At 48.4% G+C, this 24,590-nt stretch overlaps 1 protein-coding gene across 3 annotated transcripts; it reads left to right on the top strand.

Moving 5' to 3' along the window:
- The first annotated feature begins 3,586 nt into the window (after positions 1 to 3,586).
- LOC144507580 (C-type lectin mannose-binding isoform-like) lies at positions 3,587 to 24,137 on the top strand. 3 transcript variants are annotated; one of them, XM_078234733.1, is made up of 6 exons: positions 3,587 to 3,640; positions 3,716 to 3,798; positions 7,064 to 7,224; positions 11,957 to 12,097; positions 12,211 to 12,319; positions 21,721 to 24,137. In XM_078234733.1, the coding sequence occupies exons 2-6, from the start codon at positions 3,744 to 3,746 to the stop codon at positions 21,813 to 21,815; spliced, it is 561 nt and encodes a 186-aa protein (XP_078090859.1). In that variant the 5' UTR covers positions 3,587 to 3,640; positions 3,716 to 3,743; the 3' UTR covers positions 21,816 to 24,137. The 3 variants fall into 3 exon arrangements, with proteins under 3 accessions (XP_078090859.1, XP_078090858.1, XP_078090860.1); XM_078234732.1 differs by having other exon boundaries at positions 21,725 to 22,769; XM_078234734.1 differs by having other exon boundaries at positions 12,211 to 12,323; positions 21,725 to 22,769.
- Positions 24,138 to 24,590: the final 453 nt, after the last annotated feature.

Here is a 24,590-nt window from a genome sequence, read left to right as displayed (position 1 = left end):
ACTGTTTGCACTCATGGCAAACGTGGGAACAAATTTGCAGCCATTGGGTAGAATTTAAAGAATGGCAAGCGATCGGCACTCGCCATCCAGAGAATTGGGATACAGCGCTGATTCTCAGAAGCCCAGTGCCATTTAATGCTGACTTGAGCGTTGGTTGCCAGTGGGCAGGACGTTTCCACCTTTGGAAGGACGTCCCACCCATGAGAGCCGGAAGTCAGAATCCTGACATGTTTGACAACACTCACTTTAAACAGAAGTATTGAGGGGAAAGAAATTGATAATTAGCAGAACAAAACAAGAGAAGGCTGAAAGAGTGCTTGTTATAACGGCCACGAAGGACATGGGGGAGCGTCGATAGATCTCCCTGTGGGCCACGTGGAGAATGAACTCCCTTATTGAGCGAGCAGAGGATCACTCAATAGGAAGTGAGCAGCAGGAGCTTCAAAACCTGTTGCTTTAAGCGGGACCGTTGTTGTAGGTCCCGGAGAACAGACCTGCTCATTGGAAGCCACTGGGTGCGGTTCTTGATTTGATTTACTTAGAAACTTAGAAACCCTGCAGCACAGAAAGAGGCCATTCGGCCCATCGAGTCTGCACCGACCACAATCCCACCCAGGCCCTACCCCCATATCCCTACATATTTATCCACTAATCCCTCTAACCTACGCATCCCAGGACACTAAGGGCAATTTTAGCATGGCCAATCAACCTAACCCGCACATCTTTGGACTGTGAGAGGAAACCGGAGCACCCGGAGGAAACCCACGCAGACACGAGGAGAATGTGCAAACTTCACACAGACAGTGACCCAAGCCGGGAATCGAACCCAGGTCCCTGGAGCTGTGAAGCAGCAGTGCTGACCACTGTGCTACCGTGCTGCATTTATTATTGTCACATGTATTAGCATACAGTGAAAAGTATTGTTTCTTGCGCGCTATACAGACAAAGCACACTGTTCATAGAGAAGGAAATGAGAGAGTGCAAAATGTAGTGTTACAGTCATAGCTACGGTGTAGAGAAAGATCAACTTCATGCAAGGTAAGTCCATTCAAAAGGGTGCCCATAGATCAGCAGCGTGAGACTGAAGTACAAACAAAACAGTAAGAAAAGATTTTTTAAATAACTGATAAGGGAGTGCAGTATAAAACAAACCACACACTTGGCAGACTTTAAAAAGAAATATTTTTAACCATTGTCATATTTTCTGCTGAATGTAAATCAGTGATAACTTCCTCGTCAGTTGTTTGACTGGATCTGTTTCCTGCTGTTCGCTTTTAACTTGGAATTGGGAGAATCCAGGGCTCCACGGAGGGCCAGTTTGCTCTCAGTGCTTGGGAGTTATGGCCAAAGTATAATAACTGAGGAAGCCAGACTGGAATGATATTTATTAAACACAAAATTAAGCCACTCCCACTGCTCCATGCCATACTCACGTAACTCCCAGCCGGGACACAGTTCTTCAGGTCCTTCCCCGTGTCTCCCGTATAAAGGGCTAAGGTGATGAGCTCCAGCAGGGCAGGCAATTACCAGTTAACAAGTGAACTCATGGTCAATGAACCCCACAGGGAGAATAATTAGAGATTCCCCATGGAAGTCATGGGGATGTCACACCCTTCCCCTTCCAAGTTCGAGGGTTCCCCTCGCTCCTGTGGTGATGGGGCCATCTTTGTTGTTTGGCCTATGGCCCCATTTCTGTCACTTGCACAGTCTCGTCGGGGGCGGTTACCAAGTGGGCAAACAGTTCTTTCTTGTGGACCATCGAAGAGCCACTCTCGTTTTTGAGAGGAGAACTCCTGGGATCCATGGGGAGTCATCTTCGAAGTTCTGTACATGGACGGTATCTCCTGGTTTGAAAGTCTTGTCAGGTTTTAAAACTAGGACTAATGGCATGGCCCATTCGGCAAATTGTACTCGGCGTATATTCCCAAGTTCCTCTAGACGTTCCAAGTTGACACATGGGGCATAGGGGACTGGTTGTATTTAGGTTGGGCCTTTGTAGATCTTGACCATAACATCTTCAATCTTCCCAAGGCCTTAGAACACTTTGGGATGCATCCCAATGACACCATATAGATTGGAAGTACCCATCTTGAAGATCTGTTAGCAGTCCAGATGGATTTTTTGTAGCCAAACCCTTCCCAAAAGGCTGGGCCCTGCTCCTTGCACCACTATTGGGATGAGTCAGACTGTCTGTTGCCCATCCATAACTGCGATTACAGTGGTTCCAATAATACGTAAAGGCTCCCCCGTGTATGTGGCCAATCTAGCTTTGGGTGTCTCACAGGCAAGATGCCCATCGGAGTTTCCAAAAGATTTGCTCCCCAATGATAGATACTGCAGCACTATTGTCTTTCTCCAGGTCTAGGAGTGACCAGCATCATATCGTTGAGCAGGACACTGTGGATGCGCCGATCTCCACGCTGACAGATCGGCGCATGCGCAGTGGCCTCACATTGCTGGCCTACAGCTCGCTGGCCAGCCCGATCACTGGCCAACCCCACGCCCCCCCATCGCTGGCCTCCCAGACCTTCCCAGGCCAGCCCCTAAGTCCCCTGCCTGCCGGCGAGCCCCAATCTCCCCAAACCCCGAATTGGCCAGTCCCAATCTCCCCGACACCCCCAACGCCCCCCACCCCCCCACCCCCCGCCCTTCCAATCCAGCCAACTCTGATCTCCCATTCCTCCCATGCAGTCCTGATCTCCCAATCACCCCCAACAGTCCCAACACCCTCCAACATACCTGATCCCCCCAGCAGCCCCAAAACCCCCACCGCACCGGATGGCCAGCCCCCGATCACCTCTTCCCCCCCCCCCCCCCACCCCCCCCCCCACCAAGTCATCTGAATTGTAGAGTGGCAGTGGGTCCCCCCACCAATCGCCCCTCTGGTTCCACCCCCTTAGCATTGCCCAATGCCCAGTGGGCAGTGCCAAAGTGCCCCTTGGGCATTGCCAGTTTGCCCCTTGACAGTGCCAGGCTGGCACTGCCCAGGGGGCACCCGTCTTGCCCCTGACCTCCTGGAGGGTCAAAATGGTCTCCGTTCCCTCTAGTGGGGTCGGCCACCTGTTCCCCGTTCGTGGGGAACAGGGTTAAACCCAGCCGGGGGTGGGGAGCGATGCTAGTGGGCCCGGAGACTTCAGTCCCGGGCCTGCTAATGAAATGGAAATCCCGATTTTCATTTTGTAATCAACTCTGCGCTGAATTCCGGCACGGAGCCGGTTATACTGGAAATCATTGTCTGGGAGACACACGGAGGCCATGATGCCCAGCAGGAAGGTGCAAAAAGGCCTCCACTGATGTCTCTCAGCCCACTGCGCTGCTCGAGAATATTCATAAATCTTAATTTCTTAGATCTGTTCATCTACAGTCTGACTAATGGTGTTAGGAAGAGTGAGTGCAGTGTCCATTTCTCACTGAGTAGTTACAGCGCCACATTACACAATCTCAGGTGTGGCACAGCAAATATTTGAATATCTTCCAGCTCATCCTGTTGGCTCTCGGCCATTAATTGCCATCATTTTGACATCATTAATGGTCCAGCCAATTGGATTTGATTTCAATGGCACCACTGACATTCAGTCTGTCTATATATTTGCAGCCACATCTGAAATCTCATCACATCAGACAACTGGGAAAGTGAGAGGTAGGAATGGGACTGAGAAATTCTCACCTTTAGTTGGAAATCTTGATGTTAATGTTGAAACTTTTTGTATTTCAGGTTTGAGGAAAGGATCTTCACTACAGACATGAAGCTGATTGGCATTTTGCTGTTGGCTGCGTTCTTCAGCAGTGAGGTGGCAGGTAAACTGATTCTATCAGCTGTAGAAATCAATGACCGCGAACAAAATAAAAAGATTTAAATTGGCAGCACAGGAGGTATATCTGGATAATAGAACATGGGAATTTGGGGGGCAATCGGACTACAGGTGTAGTCCTGGATGACTACACCTGTAGGAAAAGCATCTTGCCTATTATACAGCAGCTCAGAGTCATTGAGATAAAATGTGAATTTGAGACTCTCCAACAGAAGGGAGGAGGGGGATTATCCACATGGCTTTCTCTAGATCACAGTTACCTTATCGAACAAAGCACTCGTGGGAGTGTTTCAAAAATAACTAGAGTTCAGGAGAAATGTGAGAATGTGAAATTTGCCACTAGATGGCAGGGTTGGGGCAGATAGCATTGATTCACATGAGGGGAAACCAGATAAGCATGTGGGGACAATGGGAATGAATTGATGTGATGGTACGTTTCACAGAATCACACAGTGCAGAAGAGGCTCTTCGGCCCATCAAGTCTGAATCAGCATGTGAGAAACACCTAACCTACCTACTGAATCCCATTTACCAGCACTTGGCCCATAGCCTTGAATGTTATGATGTGCCAAATTCACATCCAGGTACTTTTTAAAGGATTTGAGAAAACCCGCTTCTACCACCCTCTCAGGCAGCACATTCCAGCCAGTCACCATGACCCTCTGGGTAAAAAAGCTTTTCCTCACATCTTTCCAAAACCTCCTGCCCCTCACCTTGAACTTGTGTCTCCTTGTGATCGACCCTTCAACTAAGGGGAACAGTTGCTCCCTGCCCATGCCTGTCATAATCTTGTACACCTCGATCAGGTCACCTCTCAGTCCTCTTCGCTCCAATGGAAACAACCAACTTAAGCATTCCATTCCAGGCAACATCCTGCTGAATCTCCTCTGCATCCCCCCCCAGTGTAATCACATCCTTCCTATAATGTGGCAACCAGAACTGCACACCATGCAGTTGTAGCCTCACCAAAGCTCTAAACAATTCCATCATGACTTCCCTACTTTTGTAATCTATGCCTTGATTGATAACACGCATCTCCATCAAAGACGGTCACCTCAGCATCTCACTGTACCGCAAGCCCATGGATAACCTCACGATGCTCCACTTCTCCAGCTTCCACCCTAAACACGTTAAAGAAGCCATCCCCTACGGACAAGCCCTCCGTATACACAGGATCTGCTCGGATGAGGAGGACCGCAACAGACACCTCCAGACGCTGAAAGATGCCCTCATAAGAACAGGATATGGCGCTCGACTCATCGATCGACAGTTCCGACGCGCCACAGCGAAAACCGCACCGACCTCCTCAGAAGACAAACACGGGATACGGTGGACAGAGTACCCTTCGTCGTCCAGTACTTCCCCGGAGCGGAACACGAACATCTCACCAAGGCCATCCCCACACCCCCACTTCTTGCCTTCAAACAACCGCACAACCTCAAACAGACCATTGTCCGCAGCAAACTACCCAGCCTTCAGGAGAACAGTGACCACGACACCACACAACCCTGCCACAGCAACCTCTGAATGCTCAGACCACTTAGCTGCCCATTTGACCATTCTGTCTATATCTTCCTGTAGCCCAAGGCACTCATTGTTAACCACCCGGCTAATGTTTGTGTCATCTGCAAACTTGCTAATCCTACCCCCCGCATAGTCATCTATGTCGTTTATATAAATGACAAATAATAGGGGGCCCAGCACAGATCCCTGTGGTACGCCACTGTCACCGGCTTCCAGTCACTAAAGCAGCCTTCTGTCATCATCCACTGTCTCCTACAACTGAGCTTATTTTGAATCTACCTTATCAAATTATCTTGTATCCCATGTGCATTTGCTTTCTTTACAAGTCTCCCATGTGTGGAACCTTGTTTAAGAAGCTTGTTTAAGAAGCTTGTTCAACATTTCCACTCAGGGAGGGTGGGCATATCTGCATATTTTTCTCACTTAAGGAGCCGTGTGTCTGTGTGGTACTTGGTGGTGAGATGGAATGAGAAACCCGAGACTGGGCATATGGCAGACTCGCACTCAACCCCACACATTCACACAGCCTCTCACACTCACTCAACCCATACATACAGTCTCTTGCACTCACCCCACCCCCGCTCCCCCCCACACACTGACTCAGTCTCACACACACTCAGTTTCTCACTCTCACTCACCCCACACACCATGGCACAGTCTCCACTCCTGGGCCCTCTGCGACTTTTCCCTCCCTGGGCTCGCCACAATTTTGCCCAAGACTTCAATGGGGCTATGTCCAGGCCCGAAACCAAGGTCGACCCCCCTCCCCACCCCCCATTCTGTCCTCCTGTCCCACACCTGCTCACTCGCTCTTGTCATCCGCTCACTCCAGTCCTCCCCATGTACCACCTGCTCTGGTCCCCCCAGCCCCACAGTTTCAATACACCTGCTCCCAATTGAACTTATCTGTCCAATTTGCATTCCCCAGCAAGAATCTGAGATATTAAAAGCTCACCTTGCAACTAGGGTGGCACAGTGGTCAACACTGCTGCCTCACAGCTCCAGAGATCCAGATTCTATTCCAGCCTTGGGTGACTGTCTGTGAGGAGTTTGCACATTCTCCTGTGTCTGCGTGGGCTTCTCCGAGTGCTCCAGTTTCCCCCCAAAGTCCAAAAATGTGCAGGTTAGGTGGATTGGCCATGCTAAATTGCCCCTTAGTGTCCAAAGATGTGTAGGTTAGGGGGATTGCAGGGTAAATACATGGGGTTACGGGGATGGGGCAAGGGGGTGGGTGGGTAAGACGCTCTGTCAGAGAGTTGGTGCAGACTCAATGGGCTGAATGGACTCCTTCTCACTGTAGGGATTCTATGATTCAACTGTTGCCGTGTTGCTGGTCCTGTCAGGAGTCTAATGCACGGAGAAACCAGCCTGGGCTTGGCTGTGCATGCTTTCAGCGCGATTTAAAATTATTTCATGGTTGCCTACACTGGAATGATGTGGCAGGCCAGATGAAAATGACTCACGAGCTGCATCTGGACTCGGGCTGGATCTTGGACAAGCCTTTCTTAGAGGAAGTAAACAGAGTGGGAGGAGATTCCTGAGGGAGAGAAACACAAGCGCTGACTAACTGGAGCAAACAACATCTTTCTGTTCTGTAACTTCTCTATATTCTGATGTAAACATGGTGCGTGAGTAGAGGGTTAATGCAGAAAGGTGAAAAGTCCAGCCCCATGAATGAGAAATGAACAGTGAATATTGTGATTATAACAACTTGTTTTAATCTGCAGCTGATCCCCCTCTGGAGAGTACATTGGGAAATCAGACAAAGTCGTATCAGGATCTTGAGGAACGTCGTCTCCCAGTGAAGGACATCTGTTTTGGTGGCGTGTATTACTTTGGGTATTGCTACAGATTTGTCTTTTATCGAAAGAATTGGATAGACGCTGAGGTAAGTCCCTGGAATCTGTGTGAGTTATTCAAATATTTGTCCCTCAATGTTTCTAAATATGACCAAACACAGAAAGAAACAATCTTCTTGTTTGTATGTGGACAGTTCTGATTGACTCAGTGTGTTCTATCAGCTGGGTAATATGATCTACCTTGGATTCTCCATTAAACACTGAGGGTAATGAGCTGTGACGTTGAACAGTACAGACAATGAAGCTCACAGGTTCACACATGGACAGTGGTGAGAGTGTTATAACTGGGCTGAGTGTCTCTGCATTAGAAGAAAATCAAATCAGCACAGCTCCCTGATCCTGATCATAGAACCATAGAAATCATAGAAACCCTACAGTACAGAAAGAGGCCATTCGGCCCATCGAGTCTGCACCGACCACAATCCCACCCAGGCCCTCCTCCCATATCAGATTTTATAATGGGGAAAATGTTCTCCTCTAGATAAAGGAAAAATTAACATCCACATTCCTCATTTTCACAAAATAATGAACAAATTTCAGAATATCAATCAGTGGAAATGGAATTTGAAGACTTGGAGCTGGAATTGATCCATTTTACATTGAATAAACAGGTGGTCTGGGTGTGAGGGGACGGCTCACATCAGTCACTGTTTGACGTCCAAATCCAGCCCAATGTAATATTCAGCTCCACACCCACATCCCCAAAACCTGCCTCCATTTACCCACTGGCCGGAGGGTCTTGATTTAAAATTCAGATACAGATCAGTGGAGTTTGCATTTGTACACTTTCCACCCAGTTACACCATTACCACTGACCAATAGCTCGTTCAAAATTGTAATTTGAAAGAACAGCAGAATAGAGGGTCAGGGAGGTTTAGAGAGGGAATTGCAGAGGTTGTGGCCAAGGCAGCTGAAGAGCTGGCTGCCAATGGTGGAGCAATTAAACATCAGGATTGTGCAAGTGGCCAGGATTAGGAGAGGGTAGGGATGCTGTCAGATTGTAAGGCTGGAGGAGATTCCAGGGTCAGGGTGAGGCCATGGAGGGATTTGAAAATAAAGATGTACATTTTATTATCAAGACATTGCTGCTTCATGATTTATGTTGCTCAACATCATCAGGGATGATGTATGGAACATAGGAAAATGAGAAGGTGGCACGGTGACACAGTGGTCAGCACTGCTGCTTCACAGCGCCACGGATCCAGGTTCGAAGAATGGCTCACTGTCTGTGTGGAGTCTGCAAGTTCTCCCATGTCTGTGTGGGTTTCCTCCGGGTGCTCTAGTTTCCTCCCACAGTCCAAAAGATGTGCAGGTTAGGTGCATTGGCTATGCTAAATTCTCCCTCAGTGTACCCAAACAGGTGCCTGAGTGTGGCGACTACGGCATTTTCACAGTAACTTCATTGCAGTGTTAATGTAAGCCTACTTTTGACATTAATAAATAATAATAATTCATCCTCTCAAACCTGTTTCATCATTCAAATAGGCCATGCCTGATTTTTTTCTTAACTCCATCTACCCACCTTGGTTTCATAACCTTTAATACACTTGTGTAATTTTCCATTGACCCTGGAGGTTACTGGGAGAGTGAGTCCCAGTTTTCCGCTGCGCTTTGTGTGAGGAACGCTTCCTGACATCACCTTTAAAGGCAGAATACTAATTTTGAGGTAATGAGGTAATAGTTTCTCCATTTACCTCATCAGCTCTTTTAATTATCTTAATTCATTCACCCGTTAATCTTCTATTCTCAGGGAACACAAGCCCAGTCTGTGCAATTTATTATTTAACCCTTTTAGCACCAGAATTATTCTGGTGAAGCTGCTCTTTAATCTATTTAATTGTTTGTACCTGTCCATGGCCTTTTAATGATTTCTGTGCTTGGATACCTAAGGAAGCAATCTTCCCACCTCATCCTGCCTGTTGATCAACGAGGCGAGCTGGGAAGATTGCGTGCGACACTATAAATCAGATTCGTGCCCGTGCCAAACGGTTTGGTATCTTCTCAGCCCCTGTTTCATGGCGAGAACCACTTTGTGCCCAAAATGGGAGTGAAGCCGATTAGCATGAATTTGAAAGGATTTCAATATCATTAGGTCGGCACGCTATCGTTTCCCCCCTCCCCCCTAAATCTCCCAACTCACTGTCATGAGTGTGGTTCAGGCATAGCAGTAGTGAGGGGGGGTAAGGAGGTGAGTAGCACTGAGCACCAGCCTCCAAGATGAAGGGTGGGTCATGGCTGCTGCTTTGGTGGTGGGGTGGGGGGGGCGGGGGGGGGCGGGGGAGGACTTGGGGGGCTCATGCCAGTATAGAGGCCCTCGGGTTGGGGCCTTGCACTGGCTTGGGGCTTGAGCTGCGTACAGCCCCTTCTGGCTGCTGAGCAACCCCCTGAGGGATTGCTTATGAGGTCAATTCCCAACCCCACTGATGCAGCTCTGGTCACCCTGCCATCTGTCTGCTGGACAGGCTGTGTGGCTGACCACTGCCATTCCATCCCTGGCCCCATTAACAGTAACAAGCAGCAGCTGCTGCTCCAATCAAGGGAGCTTGGCAGGGGTTAACTCAGCTCCTTACACTGCATGGACTCTGCAGGGCTGCCCTGAGATGGGAACGCATCCCATGATAGTCACAAGGATGCTTCGCCACCATCCATCTGAACTGCTAGCCATTCTTGGAAGCCACTGCGCCAGAGATGCAGGTGGGTGCAGTCATATTTATGCTGCAGGAGTTCCCAATGGGGAGCCCCTCACAGACACCCATCCGTATGCACCCCCCGCCCCCCCGCGGGCCCCCATGGCAATGAAGTGGCAGCGGTCAGTAGCCCATTGAGGTGGTCCATGGCACTGGGGTTGGTGTCGGGTTGCCAGCGTTCAGACTCATGGGGACACAGGCTGCTGGAAGGGAGTGAGGGGCCCAGGATGGTGAATGTCTGTCAGTCTCTCTCTCTCTTACCAGGAAGCCCTGGCTGCAGGTTTTGCCGCCATCACCGGGATGTCTCACCTGCAGGGGGCTATTGATGGAACGCACATTGCCGTGTGGTCTCCGTATGGTCAGGGAGTGCACTTTGTTATCAGGAAGGGGTTCCACTCCCTGTACGTTCAGATTATGTGTGACACTGTTTAATATCATGCAGGTGTGTGCACGCCACCCAGCAAGCGTGCACGATAGCTACATCGTACGCAGTTCTGACATCCCCGGGCTCTTTGAGGACCAGCCCATTCTGCCAGGATGGCTGGTGGAGGGACAAGGGCTACCGATTGCAGGCATGGCTAATGATGCCAGTGCCCCAGACGGAGACAGAGACTCATTACAATAACACCCACGCTGTCGTCGAGCGGTGCATCGGGCTATTGAAGAAGCAGTCCTGCTGCCTGGACCACTCTGGTGGGGTCCTCCAGTAAGAAGTTTAACAACACCAGGTTAAAGTCCAACAGGTTTATTTGGTAGCAAAAGCCACACAAGCTTTCGGAGCTCTAAGCCCCTTCTTCAGGTGAGTGGGAATTCTGTTCACAAACAGAGCTTATAAAGACACAGACTCAATTTACATGAATAATGGTTGGAATGCGAATACTTACAACTAATCAAGCCTTTAAGAAACGAAACAATGTGAGTGGAGAGAGCATCAAGACAGGCTAAAAAGATGTGTATTGAGGAGGAGGAGGAACAGGCCAAGGAGGAGCCGGGGGATGGAGTACAGGCGGCAGCAAGGGTTCTGCAGGGCAGAGCCGCGAGGGAGGCCCTCATTGCCACATGGTTCTCAGATTAGGGGGCATGGTGTTCCACAGCTCTGACCCACACTCATCCCCTTTGGAGCCTTCAACAACCCCTCACACTCCCCACCTCTTGACCACATCCTCCGCCATAGGTTACATTGACATCACAGCAGGGTGAGAGGCCTCAGTCAGCCATGTTAGTGAGTTACTGGTCCAGGCAGGAGGGTGATGACGACTTGCTATGCGGCACGCTGTGATGCAGCCCTGTTGCTTCACAAGTCTAATTCCGACTTGTCCTCTGACTGCATATGGGCGCCTGGGCTCATGTTTGGGTGAGAGTTGGGGGCACGACCGTGTGGTGCAATGGATGCCATGTCAGGCTATCACTATGGGCCAAATCACGGGCATTCAGCCTCTGATCTTTGGGTAAGCGTTCTCCAAGGTGGCCTTCATGACATACGACAGCGCAGAGTCGCTGAGCAGAGACTGATAGCCAAGTTCCGCACACATGAGGACGGCCTCCACCGGGATCTTGGGTTCATGTCACACTATCTGTAACCCCCACAGCTTGCCTGGACTTGCAAAATCTCACTAACTGTCCTGTCTGGAGACAATACACATCTCTTTAACCTGTGCTTAACCCCCTCTCCACTCACATTGTCTGTACCTTTAAGACTTGATTACCTGTAAAGACTCGCATTCCAACCATTATTCTGTAAATTGAGTTTGTGTCTTTATATGGCCCGTTTGTGAACAGAACTCCCACTTACCTGACGAAGGAGCAGCGCTCCGAAAGCTAGTGGCTTGTGCTACCAAATAAACCTGTTGGACTTTAACCTGGTGTTGTGAGACTTCTTACTGTGTTTACCCCAGTCCAATGACGGCATCTCCACATCATGTTTAGAATCAGCTCAGGGACATACAGCAGGAGGTTGTATTGTTCACATTCTGCAAAACAACAATGTTTCAACATTAAACATATTGGAGTAACACAATGTGTTCGATATAAAAAGGTAACAAGCAACAAATTGCCTGTTGTTTTTTATTTAAAGCTGCATTGTCAAAGACTGGCTCAAGGCGGCCATCTTGCCTCCATTCACGGGATGCTACAGAATGCATTAATTACACGACTGATGATCAAAGTCAAGAGACATCGTTTCAGGGCTTGGATTGGTTTACATGACTTTTTTAAGGTATTATTTTTTAAATTGTTGCATCACATCTTTATTTGATAAACAAATTATACATTTTATTTGGTAAACAAATTATACATTTCAAAATGATATGATATTTTAAAATTCCACAGGAGGGGACTTTCCTTTGGACTGATGGAACTCCAACAGATTTTACATACTGGTTTCCGCATGAACCCAATAATCAGTTCAGAAGAGAGGATTGTGTGCATATTGTGCATAGTAAGTTGCCGTTGCTAAGTGTGATAGTATCTTATGGGAAAATAATTCCAGACAAATAGATCAATGGATGGGTCCATGTTGTTGAGTTTTAGACATTGACAGAGCTTTACTTCCTGCCCCTCTGGCAGTCACCTTCCAGGTCAAACTGTTTACTGGGGGAAAGTACATGGGTCACGTGTTGTAGATAAAGGAGCTTTCACTGGGAGTAACACTAAAGTTTCTCCTGCTGCTCAATTGTCCATCTCTGCGGATTCTGCAGTGTTTTCAAAACTGAAAACCAATCGTGATGACCAAGCTAACGTGTAGGTATAGCCTCCGGATGGTGAATGACATGCCTGCCTGGCAGTGTCACCCTGGCAGTGTCACCCTGGCAGTGTCACCATGGCAGTGTCACCATGGCAGTGTCACCATGGCAGTGTCACCATGGCAGTGTCACCATGGCAGTGTCACCCTGGCAGTGTCACCCTGGCAGTGTCACCCTGGCAGTGTCACCATGGCAGTGTCACCATGGCAGTGTCACCCTGGCAGTGTCACCATGGCAGTGTCACCCTGGCAGTGTCACCATGGCAGTGTCACCATGGCAGTGTCACCCTGGCAGTGTCACCCTGGCAGTGTCACCCTGGCAGTGTCACCATGGCAGTGTCACCATGGCAGTGTCACCCTGGCAGTGTCACCCTGGCAGTGTCACCATGGCAGTGTCACCCTGGCAGTGTCACCCTGGCAGTGTCACCATGGCAGTGTCACCATGGCAGTGTCACCCTGGCAGTGTCACCATGGCAGTGTCACCATGGCAGTGTCACCCTGGCAGTGTCACCCTGGCAGTGTCACCATGGCAGTGTCACCATGGCAGTGTCACCCTGGCAGTGTCACCCTGGCAGTGTCACCATGGCAGTGTCACCATGGCAGTGTCACCCTGGCAGTGTCACCATGGCAGTGTCACCATGGCAGTGTCACCATGGCAGTGTCACCATGGCAGTGTCACCCTGGCAGTGTCACCATGGCAGTGTCACCATGGCAGTGTCACCATGGCAGTGACAGGAGCAGGTCAGTTGGAGAGTCATAGGGCCCTATTTTACCATTTGGAGCCTAAGGCCGGGATCTGGGAGTAATACGGATCCGCGCCCAGAATCCTCTTTCCAGCGCGCCCATACGCGTTTTGCCGGCTCCGGCCTGATCCGCGCTGTCGGCGGGGCTTAGTGCTGGTGGACCGATCGGAGAAATCCGAAGCAGCGCGCCCGGGCGCGAAATACAAAACAGCAGAGAGAGCGGCTCTGACCGTCATCGTCGGGGAAGGGGGGAGGGGGACCCAGGTCATCCTCTGATGGGGGGGGGGGGGGGGTGTGACCGATCATCCCCTGGTGGGGGTTCCCCGCTGAACTTTAAAATAAACAACTTTCTTAGGCACATAGCCAGCATTCAGACACACCTGTAAGGCTTGTTTTCCAAGAGGGTGGCATTACAGAGAGTAGCATTTTCTTTAAAACATTGTAAAATGCAGATACAGTTTGAAAATGATATTCTGTTACACCAGGAGTAAAAAGTGATTTTAAAAAGTCCTCCTCCCCAAATGCTGCACATTTATACATAGTAGCATAAGTTTCAGAGTCCAACATTTTATACTTCATTATTTTACAATTGCATAGTAAAGGAAGCAAAGAGGAACAGACAATAGTCAAAACTACTTGTTGGGTCTCCACAGGTAAGCTCCTTCAATGAGACCAATTGGTGGAACTGATATTCTTTGAAGGTCCCATTCAGGCACGGTAGCACAGTGGTTAGCACTGCTGCTTCACAGCTCCAGGGTCCCGGGTCCGATTCCCGTCTCGGGCACTGTCTGTGTGGAGTTTGCACATTCTCCTCATGTCTGCGTGGGTTTCCTCCGGTTGCTCCGGTTTCCTCGCACAGTCCAAAGATGTGCGGGTTAGGTTGATTGGCCAGGTTAAAAATTGCCCCTTAGAGTCCTGGGATGCGTAGGTTAGAGGGATTAGCGGGTAAATATGTGGGGTGGGATTGTGGTCGGTGCAGACTCGATGGGCCGAATGGCCTCCTTCTGCACTGTAGGGTTTCTATGATTATTCACAGCTGCTGCTGGTCATACAGGAAGTAGTGGTCTCAATGCAAGTGTCTGCTGTATGGAACATATTGTTACATCATTACCTGTTGCCTTGTATAAGTATAAAAGTATAAAATGTTGGACTCTGAAACTTATGCTACTATGTATAAATGTGCAGCATTTGGGGAGGGGGACTTTTTAAAATCACTTTTTACTACTGGTGTAACAGAATATCGTTCTCAAACTGTATCTGGGTCCTGCCCCCCTCCGCCCCCCCCCCCCCCCCCCCCCCCCACCTGCTTTACCGCGATTTTTGGTAAAATCAGGCCCATAGATTCATACAGCATGGAAACAGGCCCTTCGGTCCAACTTGTCCATGCCGCCCTTTTTTTTAAAACCGCGAAGCTCGTCCCAATTGCCCGCATTTGGACCAAATCCCTCTATACCCATCGTACCCATGTAACTGTCTAAACGTTTTTTAAAAGACAAAATTGTACCCGCCTCTACTACTACCTCTGGCAGCTCGCTCCAGACACTCACCACCCTCTGTGTGAAAAAATTGCCCCTCTGGACCCTTTTGTATCTCTCCCCTCTCACCTTAAACCTATGCCCTCTAGTTTTAGACTCCCCTACCATTGGGAAAAGATATTGACTATCTAGCTGATCTGTGCCCCTCATTATTTTATGGACCTCTATAAGATCACCCCTCAACCTTCGACAGAAAGTCCCAGTCTATCCAGCCTCTCCTTATAACTCAATCCATCAAGTCCCGGTAACATCTTAGTAAATCCTTTCTGCATTCTTTCTAGTTTAATAATATCCTTTCTATAATAGGGTGACCAGAACTGTACACAGTATTCCAAGCGTGGCCTTATCAATGTACAACTTCGACAAGATGTCCCAACTCCTGTATTCAATGTTCTGACCAATGAAACCAAGCATGCCAAATGCCTTCTTCACCACTCTGTCCACTGTGACTCCACTTTCAAGGAGCTATGAACATGTACCCCTAGATCTCTTTGTTTTATAACTCTTCCCAACGCCCTACTTAACTGAGTAAGTCCTGTCCTGGTTCAATCTACCAAAATGCATCACCTTGCATTTATCTAAATTGAACTCCATCTGCCATTCGTCAGCCCACTGGCCAATTGATCAAGATCCCATTGCAATCCAAATAATCTTCTTCACTGTCCAGTATGCCACCAATCTTGGTGTCATCTGCAAACTTACTAACGATGCCTCCTAAATTCTCATCCACATCATTAATATAAATGATAAATAACAGTGGACCCAACAACGATCCCTGAGGTGCACCGCTGGTCACAAGCTTCCAGTTTGAAAAACAACCCTCTACAACCACCCTCTGTCTTCTGTCATCAAGCCAATTTTGTATCCATTTGGCTACCTCACCCTGGATCTTGTGAGATTTAATCTTATGCAACAACCTACCATGTGGTACCTTGTCAAAGGCCTTTCTAAAGTCCATGTAGACAACATCAACTACACTGCCCTTATCTACCTTCTTGGTTACCCCTTCAAAAAACTCAATCAAATTTGTGAGGCATGATTTTCCACTCACAAAGCCACTCACTGTCCCTAATCAGTCCTTGCCTCTCTCAATGCCTGTAGATCCTGTCTCTCAGAATATCTTCTAACAACTTGCCCACTATAGATGTGAGGCTCACCGGCCTGTAGTTCCCAAGCTTTTCCCTGCAGCCCTTTTTCAACAAAGGCACAAAATCTGCCACTCTCCAATCTTCAGGCACCTCACCTATGGCTGTCGATGATTCAAATATCTCTGCTAGGTTACCTGCAATTTCCTCCCTAGCATCCCACAACGTCCTGGGATGCACTTCATCAAGTCCCGGGGATTTACCTATCTTGATGCGCTTTAAGTCTTCCAGCACCTCCTTCTCTGTAATATGTACACTCCTCAAGACATCACTATTTATTTCCCCAAGTTCCCTAACATCCATGCCTTTCTCAACAGTAATTACTGATGAGAAATGTTCATTTAGGATCTCACCCATCTCTTGTGGATCTGCACAAAGATGACCTTGTTGATCCTTAAGTCCCATTGGGCGATTCTCCTTATGTGTGGTGGGTGGGGGGGGTGGGATGTGCCTGATACCTGGAGGGGTGGGGGAAAGCTTGCACGTCGTAAGTGCCACGATACCTTTGGCGGGGTGGGAATGACCCGATGCCAGTGGGGGAGAGGTGGGGGGTGTGGGGGGGGGGGGGGGGGGCGGTTGTTGGTGTGCCATGAAAGCTTGTGTGGTGGGAGAAGGGTCACCCCAATGCTTGTGGGAGGGTCTTCCGTCTTCATGAGCGGGTTGGTGGGGGTTTATTTTCAGCACTGATCAGGGCATCCTGTAATTATGAAGCCCAAATCTCTGTGGACCCAGCCTTGCTATCTCTATCAGGCCCCTCCATGCCAGTGACAGCATAAACATAAGAACATAAGAACTAGGAGCAGGAGTAGGCCATCTGGCCCCTCGAGCTTGCTCCGCCATTCAATAAGATCATGGCTGATCTTTTTGTGGACTCAGCTCCACTTACCCGCCCGTTCACCATAACCCTTAATTCCTTTATTGTTCAAAAATGTATCTATCCTTGCCTTAAAAACATTCAATGAGGTAGCCTCAACTGCTTCACTGGGCAGGGAATTCCACAGATTCACAACCCTTTGTGTGAAGAAGTTCCTCCTCAACTCACTCCTAAATCTGCTTCCCGTTATTTTGAGGCTATGCCCCCTAGTTCTAGTTTCACCCGCCAGTGGAAACAACTTTCCTGCTTCTATCTTATCTATTCCCTTCATAATCTTATATGTTTCTATAAGATCTCCCCTCATTCTTTTGAATTCCAATGAGTATAGCCCCAGTCTACTCAGTCTCTCTTCATAAGCCAACCGTCTCAACTCCGGAATCAACATAATAAATCTCTTCTGCACCCCCTCCAGTGCCAGTAGATCCTTTCTCAAGTAAGGAGATCAAAACTGTACACAGTACTCCAGGTGTGGCCTCACCAGCACCTTATACAGCTGCAACATAACCTCGCTGTTTTTAAACTCCATCCCTCTAGCAATGAAGGACAAAATTCCATTTGCCTTCTTAATTACCTACTGCACCTGCAAACCAACACATTGAAATTCCTGCCAAAATGGATGATCTCACATTTACCAACATTGTACTCCATCTGCCAGTCCCTCGCCCACTCACTTAGATTAAGTATATCCCTTTGCAGACTTTCAGCGTCCTCTGCAAACTTTGCTCTGCCACCCATCTTAGTGTCATCTGCGAATTTTGACACACTATACTTGGTCCCCAACTCCAAATCATCGATGTAAATCGTAAACAATTGCGGTCCCAACACTGATCCCTGAGGCACATCACTAGTCACTGATCGCCAACCAGAAAAACATCCATTTACCCCCACTCTTTGCTTTCGGTTAGTTAACCAATCCTCTATCCATCCTAATACGTTACCCGTAACACTGTGCACCTTTATCTTATGCAGCAGCCTTTGGTGCGGCACCTTGTCAAATGTCTTCTGGAAATCCAGATACACCACATCCACAGGTTCCCTATTGTCCACTGCACATGTAATGTTCTCAAAGAATTCCACCAAATTAGTCAAACATGACCTGCCCTTCATGAACCCATGCTGCGTCTTACCAATGGGACAATTTATATCCAGATGTCTCGCTATTTCTTCCTTGATGATAGATTCAAGCATTTTCCCTACTACAGAAGTTAAGCTAACCGGCCTATAGTTTTTGTCTATAGTTTTGTCTACCTCCTTTTTTAAACAGTGGCGTCAGATTTTCTGTTTTCCAATCTGTGGGAACCACCCCAGCGAATTTTGGTAAATTACCACTAGTGCATTTGCTATTTCTCCCGCCATCTCTTTTAGTACCCTGGGATGCATTCCATCAGGACCAGGAGACTTGTCTACCTTTAGCCCCATTAACTTGCCCAACACTACCTCTTTCGTGATAATAGTTTCTAGATTCTCAGCTGCCATAGCCTTCCTGTCATCAATTTAAACCACAGCCCCAGACTCTCTGCGCACTGCGTGCCAGGAAATCTGGAGGGAAAACTCGGCAGAGAGATACACACCAGTTTTCAGACCAAACCTGACACGCTGACAAATTTTGACTCACGATTTTTTTCCCTTAAGATAGTCCTGGTTGCTAAGCAACAGTTCATTCTTTCGCCAAACTCCTTTAAAGTTAAGTTTATTTATTAGTCACAAGTAAGGCTTACATTAACACTGCAATGAAGTTACTGTGAAATTCCCCTAGTCGCCACACTCTGGCACCTGTCCGGGTCAATGCACCTAACCAGCACGTCTTTCAGACTGTGGGAGGAAAGCGGAGCACCCGGAGGAAACCCACGCAGACACGAGGAGAATGTGCAGACTCCACACAGACAGTGCCCCAAGCCGGGAATCGAACCCGGGTCCCTGGCGCTGTGAGGTACCAGTGCTAATCTCTGTGCCACCATGCCACCCCCTTTTCGTGTTTCAAACTCTCAAAGTACAATAGAGACACATTTTAAAATGAAACCCTTGATGTGATGATTAATTCCTGCTGTGGAGTGGGGCAGATGTTTACACACAATCGTGCAACTCCTGCCTCATTAATGAAGCATGTGCGAGTTCAGTATTGAGGCTCCTGGAGGGGGCGGGTAGGATGTCAGGTGTCCCACCATCATGTATGTGTGCCATATTGAAAAGGCAGTTGAACAGCTCCTCACAACAGGAAGAAGGGAAGGATGAGCAGGAGAAGGCAGCAAACCATGGCTCCCCACTTCAGCAATACATCACCTGAAGGAAGCTCAAGAAATACAGGATATCTTGTTCCCCAGGGACAGCCGCTGGAGGCTATCCCAGCTGATCACTGCCAATCTTATTGTGGCTTCAACCAATCAGATTGAAATTTCAGCAGCTTCTTGGTATCTGATTTGTCCAATTCAGCCTATTCATTCATGGGATGTGGATATCGCTGACTGGGCCAGCATTTGTTGCCCATCTCTAGTAGCCTGTGAGAAGGTGGTGGTGAGCTGCTGTTGGGAAGGGAGTTCCAGTATTTTGACCCAGTGACAAGGAAGGAATGGTGATAAAATTCCCGATCAGGATGGTTAGTAGCTTGGAGGGGAACTTCCAGGAGCTGGTGTTCCCATGTGTTTGCTGCCATTATCCATTTAGATAGTAGTGGTCATGGGTTTGGAAAGTACTGTCCAATGAAACACCTTGAGCCTCCCCCCATCACCCTGACCTTATCATGGTTAATTTTGACATGCTTCCCCTTTCTGCTGAGCCCACCCCAGTCACCATTCCTATGCCCACCCTGATTCTCCCCACACCCATAATCGGTGTCATCCTTGTTGCCCTCAATGACCTGTTGGATGAAAACCATATCCGGACACTGACCCGACCGCATTGCACGTCCCCCATCCCACAACCACTATCCTCTCCGATCACCAGCACCCTCCATTCTCACCCCAGGATCCCAGTGTTCACATGATTGCCCCTCGCTCTGAACCACTCTGGCCCCAGCTCACATCAGCAGAAAGCCACTCAGTGCAAGGGCAGCTCGGGCTGGGCAATAAATGCTGGCCTGTCCCACAAATGAATAAAAAAAATCGGCTCACCCTCCCCCTTCATTTGTTTCTAGTTTCTAGTTTCAAGGCTTCATTCTATGATCATCTTGCTGGTGCCAGTACAGAGCGAGACTGCGGATAGTTGGGAACCTGTCTCGGGGGCAGGGAATTCATATGGTGTTCGTGGAAGTGGAAATGACTAGGGTTGGGAAGCATTTTCCGATCGGGGCCATTGTGATCTCCTGGACTCGTTTCGATCGCCTCAGGGGGTCGGAGAGGAATTTCCCAGATTTCTTTTCCCCATATTGGCCCTGGGGTTTTCACTCTGGGTTTTCACCTCTCCCTGGAGATCACATGGTCTGGAATGGGGGGGTGGGGGTGAGTTAATAGGTTGTAATGAACAAAGCATCATAGCTGTGAGGGACAGCTCGGTGGATAGGATATTGGTATGTAGATAGGCTGGAAAAATGGGCGGGGATCCTGGATTCAGGATTCAATCCTGGACCGGGGAGCGGCGCGGGCTTGGAGGGCCGAAGGGCCTGTTCCTGTGCTGTATTGTTCTTTGTTCTTTGTTCACTCCCACCACATTCCCTCAACTTTCACCCCCCTCCCCCATCAGCCCAACCCTAACCCCATCACCCGTTGGCCACCCCAACCCTTGTTCTCCAGAACCTCCTTGTTCATTTCCTCTGGACCCAACATGCAGCACCCCCCAACTTTGTGATTTTGTGCGCCCTGTACCCACTCCAGTGGTGCAGCCAGTTTCCAATCCAGAGAAATGCTTTTAAATTGTCCCCCCGCTGTGTGCACGCCGCGAATGTTCAGTCACCCTACAGAACAGTGTAAGTTCACACTCGTGCGGTGGAAGATTTGACGGGGGCACGATTCCGGCCTGTTGTTATTTTAATGAGCATGAGATGTAAAATGGGTTCCTATCAAACTTCAGTGGGAGACTGAACCCACCATTAACATCGGGAGAGGAGTTCCCGATCTCATCTCATGACATTGGGAAACTGATCTTTTGCTCCCCCGCCATTCCTCCCACCCTCGCCCACCACCTTGTTGGGTGGGAAAATTCTACCCTTTGCTTACATAACATTCCAAGGAAAACTATTCAAGCTTCCTGTATCCAGCCCTCACTTTACTAATGCACCAAATACCCCTCCCCCCTTCGACAGGATTCGGTTCCCAGATTAAAGATGTTCCGACCTCGCCCACGGCTGGGATTCTCCGGCCCCACGGCTGGGATTCTCCGGCCCCACTGCAGTGAATAGAGTTTTGGCTGAGTGCCAAATTCTCCGTTCTCAGTGGCAGTGGTGGTGGGGTTTCTGGCATCTGAGAATCGCGGCCAATGTAATAATCCAGAGAGATATTCGAAAGCTGGATTCTAATTGGGAATGTTCCAGTTGTGTGAAGTCTGTGCAATGGGGAAGGAGACTGTTTAACCCTGATGGTGAGGCCTTGCTGTCCACCCACACGGGAGAATCTCACCCAGAGTAAACTCAGCATCTTCACTCAGGAAGTGCCCAAACCCCCCCTGAATATCGTCAGGTTTTCAGATTTCAGTGACTCTCACACTGACTGCAAACGGGATCACAACAGGAAATATCGCAGCTCATTTACAAAGTTACTCATGGATTAAGAGAAATTAACAGGTCATTGACGCTCTCAAAACAGAAAGAATGAACTAATTCGAACAATAACCTGCTCACTTCACTCAATTCAATCTTTCCTTCTTCCTCCAGAAAGACGGAATTCTTGGAACGATGCGCCTTGCAAAAGAAGACTGCCCTTCATTTGCTCCTACAAAATGCAATGCGACTTCAGTTATTTTCCATGATCCTGTCCAGGAGTGGATTCAGTCTCTTGATTTGTTTGTAGACACAGTCACTGCCTGTGTGACTGTACTTAGTTTGTGAATCAATAATAAATAGAATTGCATCATGAGCTGTGTGTTTGATGCTGTGTGAGTCTAGTTTATAGCAGCTTTCCTGTCTGACTGTAGCTTCCTACCCACCTCTTCACTCAATACTACATTGGGAAGAAGACAGCACGGACTGGGATATTGTGGGGTGGGGGGTGGAAGTTGATTTAGCCGCCACCGCAATGGCAGCTTTTCGCGCCCTACCATCCCTTTCCTGTCTCATTAATCTCACAGCCACAGGAAACTGGGTGGGATTTTCCAGCCACGCTCGCCCCAATGTCGGAAAATCCCACCTGAAGTCAACGAACGTTTGCATGGTCCGTGTCCCACCCCTTACGGATCGACATGTCCCCCCCCCCCCACATGCGCACACGCACCCTGGGATACCCCTCTCCCCAGTACTGCCCCAGCCCTGCAACCTCTTCCCTCACCAGAGGCCACTTCTCCCCTTTCGCCAAGCAAGCCCTAGCTCTGCAGCCATTGAAAACCCATCCCATCCTTCTGGTGGGTCTGGGAAGTGGTGACCTGTCCGTGAGCCCCCCTAAAAGTGATGTGGTGCTGCCTGCGAAGCTTGGCGCTGATGACCGCAAGTGCTGCCCGAAGCAAGGTGGGCAAACTAACCACGAAATTCCGAGTGAAATGCAACTCGCCAGGTACACATCGCTTATGTCCAGATGTGAAACACATCAGCTTATAATCACGCCAGTGTGATCACACTCATTGGATCTTTAACGTTCAGACCCTACCTGCTGAACGCTCTGACCTTGGATACTCAACATGTCCACAATAACTTCCTGGCATTGCCCCTCTGTCACTATCTGCTACTTATACCATCAAAACCCAGCTCCACTGAACAGGAATGGGAAGCGACTCTGGGCTTCTTGAGAGGCTTCAGCCCTTTGGAAAATATTAATAAAGAAAAGAGTTTCTGAACCTTTGTGTCCATTCTTGCCCGTGCAAAATGACTATTAGTGAAATAATGGTGGAGTTCTCCACTGGACAGAGAAACCTCCTGGTGATTAGTACCTATACCCCGCCCCCTTGTTCAGCTAATCCATCAGAACTCTTCCACGTTGAACACCACTTGGAAGAAGCACTGAGGGTAATCCCCGGCTTGGGTCACTGTCTATGTGGAGTTTGCACGTTCTCCCCGTGTCTGTGCGGGTTTCTCCAGGTGTTCTGGTTTCCTCCCACAGTCCAAGGATGTGCTGGTTAGGTGCATTGGCCATGCTAAATTCTCCCTCAGTGTACCCAAACAGGTGCCGGAGTGTGGCGACCAGGGGATTTTCACGGTAACTTCATTGCAGTGTTAATGTAAGCCTACTTGTGACTAATAAATAAACTTTACTTTAATAATCTGTCCTCCTAGTATTGCTACCAAAGTGGAGAGCCTCACATTTATCCACATTAAACTGCACCTGCCATGCATATGCCCACACACTCAGCCTGTCTGATGTAGGGGGGCTAAATTAGGCTAATAGAAACACATAATCATGGGTTTAAGAACACTAACACAATACTGACTTAAGAGTCAATGATCTTAGACTATAGAGAGCGCTGACAAGAAGCTGTCGCTATAAAAGACAGCTCTAAGTGAATAATAGTATTTTTCATTTAAAACATGTATTTTGAATTTATAAAATGGATGCAGTTTGCTTTTAGAATACATTTTGTAAAACTTCAGCCAACAGCAAGATACAGCAGGAGGCAGTAGACAGAGCCTGCATTCCATAGGACAATGGGTCTACTGAATGTGGTCGCTTTATCAGCAGTTGTCGGGAACAAAATGGCTACCAATGCCAGTTTGATGAATAGAACAGTCCAGCTCAAAACTGATAACACAGGTACAAGGCAGACATAAGGATTTTCTCAGGGTCGGACAAGTGTCACGTGGCTTTGAGTCTGTTGGAATCATTCTTCCATTTCATTGTCCAACATCCTGTGTTGCTGGGCAACCGAGGGAGGGAACAATGGGACTTAAGGACAAATACGATCCCCTGAGATCAGGATGTAAATTGTTATTGGCTGGAGTTAATGGCAGGATGATTATTGACTGATTTGTATTAATGTTTATTGGATTATGCCCACCGGAAAGGTGGAAAATATGATTTTGAAAATGTATAATTGCCCTCAGGGAGGCATTGTATTTCAGAGTGATATTGCGCTGCGTGCATTCTCTACCTGGAGTGCTGGGCTTCTTTATATCATTTGGTTAATAAAGCCACGTCTTAGAATCAGTACACTGAGTTTCATGAGTTTCTATTTTTAGCGTAAGTTTAGCAATACACAGCCTCAAGAGAAACACCCGTAAACACTGCCCTAATCACACCCCAAAAGCTAGTGGTGTTTGCTACCAAATAAACCTGTTGGATTTTAATCTGGTGTTGTTAGACTCCTAACAGTGTTTACCCCAGTCCAATGCCGGCATTTCCACATCATGACTAATCACACTGAAGCATTTCTGCCTTCTCTTTACAGCTCACCCTCCCACCCAACTTTGTATCGTCTGCAAATTTGGAGATAATACATTTAGTTCCCGCTCCCAAATCATTAATACATAATGTGAAGAGTTGGGGTCCTAGCACAGATCCCTGTGGCACCCCACTAGTCACAGCTTGCCGATCTGAAAAATACACATTTATGCTAACTCTTTGCTTCCTATCTGCTAACCAGCTTTCTATCCATCTCAAG

This window comes from Mustelus asterias, chromosome 19, assembly GCF_964213995.1.
Source record: "Mustelus asterias chromosome 19, sMusAst1.hap1.1, whole genome shotgun sequence".
Lineage (NCBI taxonomy): Eukaryota > Metazoa > Chordata > Chondrichthyes > Carcharhiniformes > Triakidae > Mustelus > Mustelus asterias.
The sequence above is the reverse complement of the archived record's forward strand: the minus strand, read 5'-3'. Positions and strand labels throughout refer to the sequence as shown.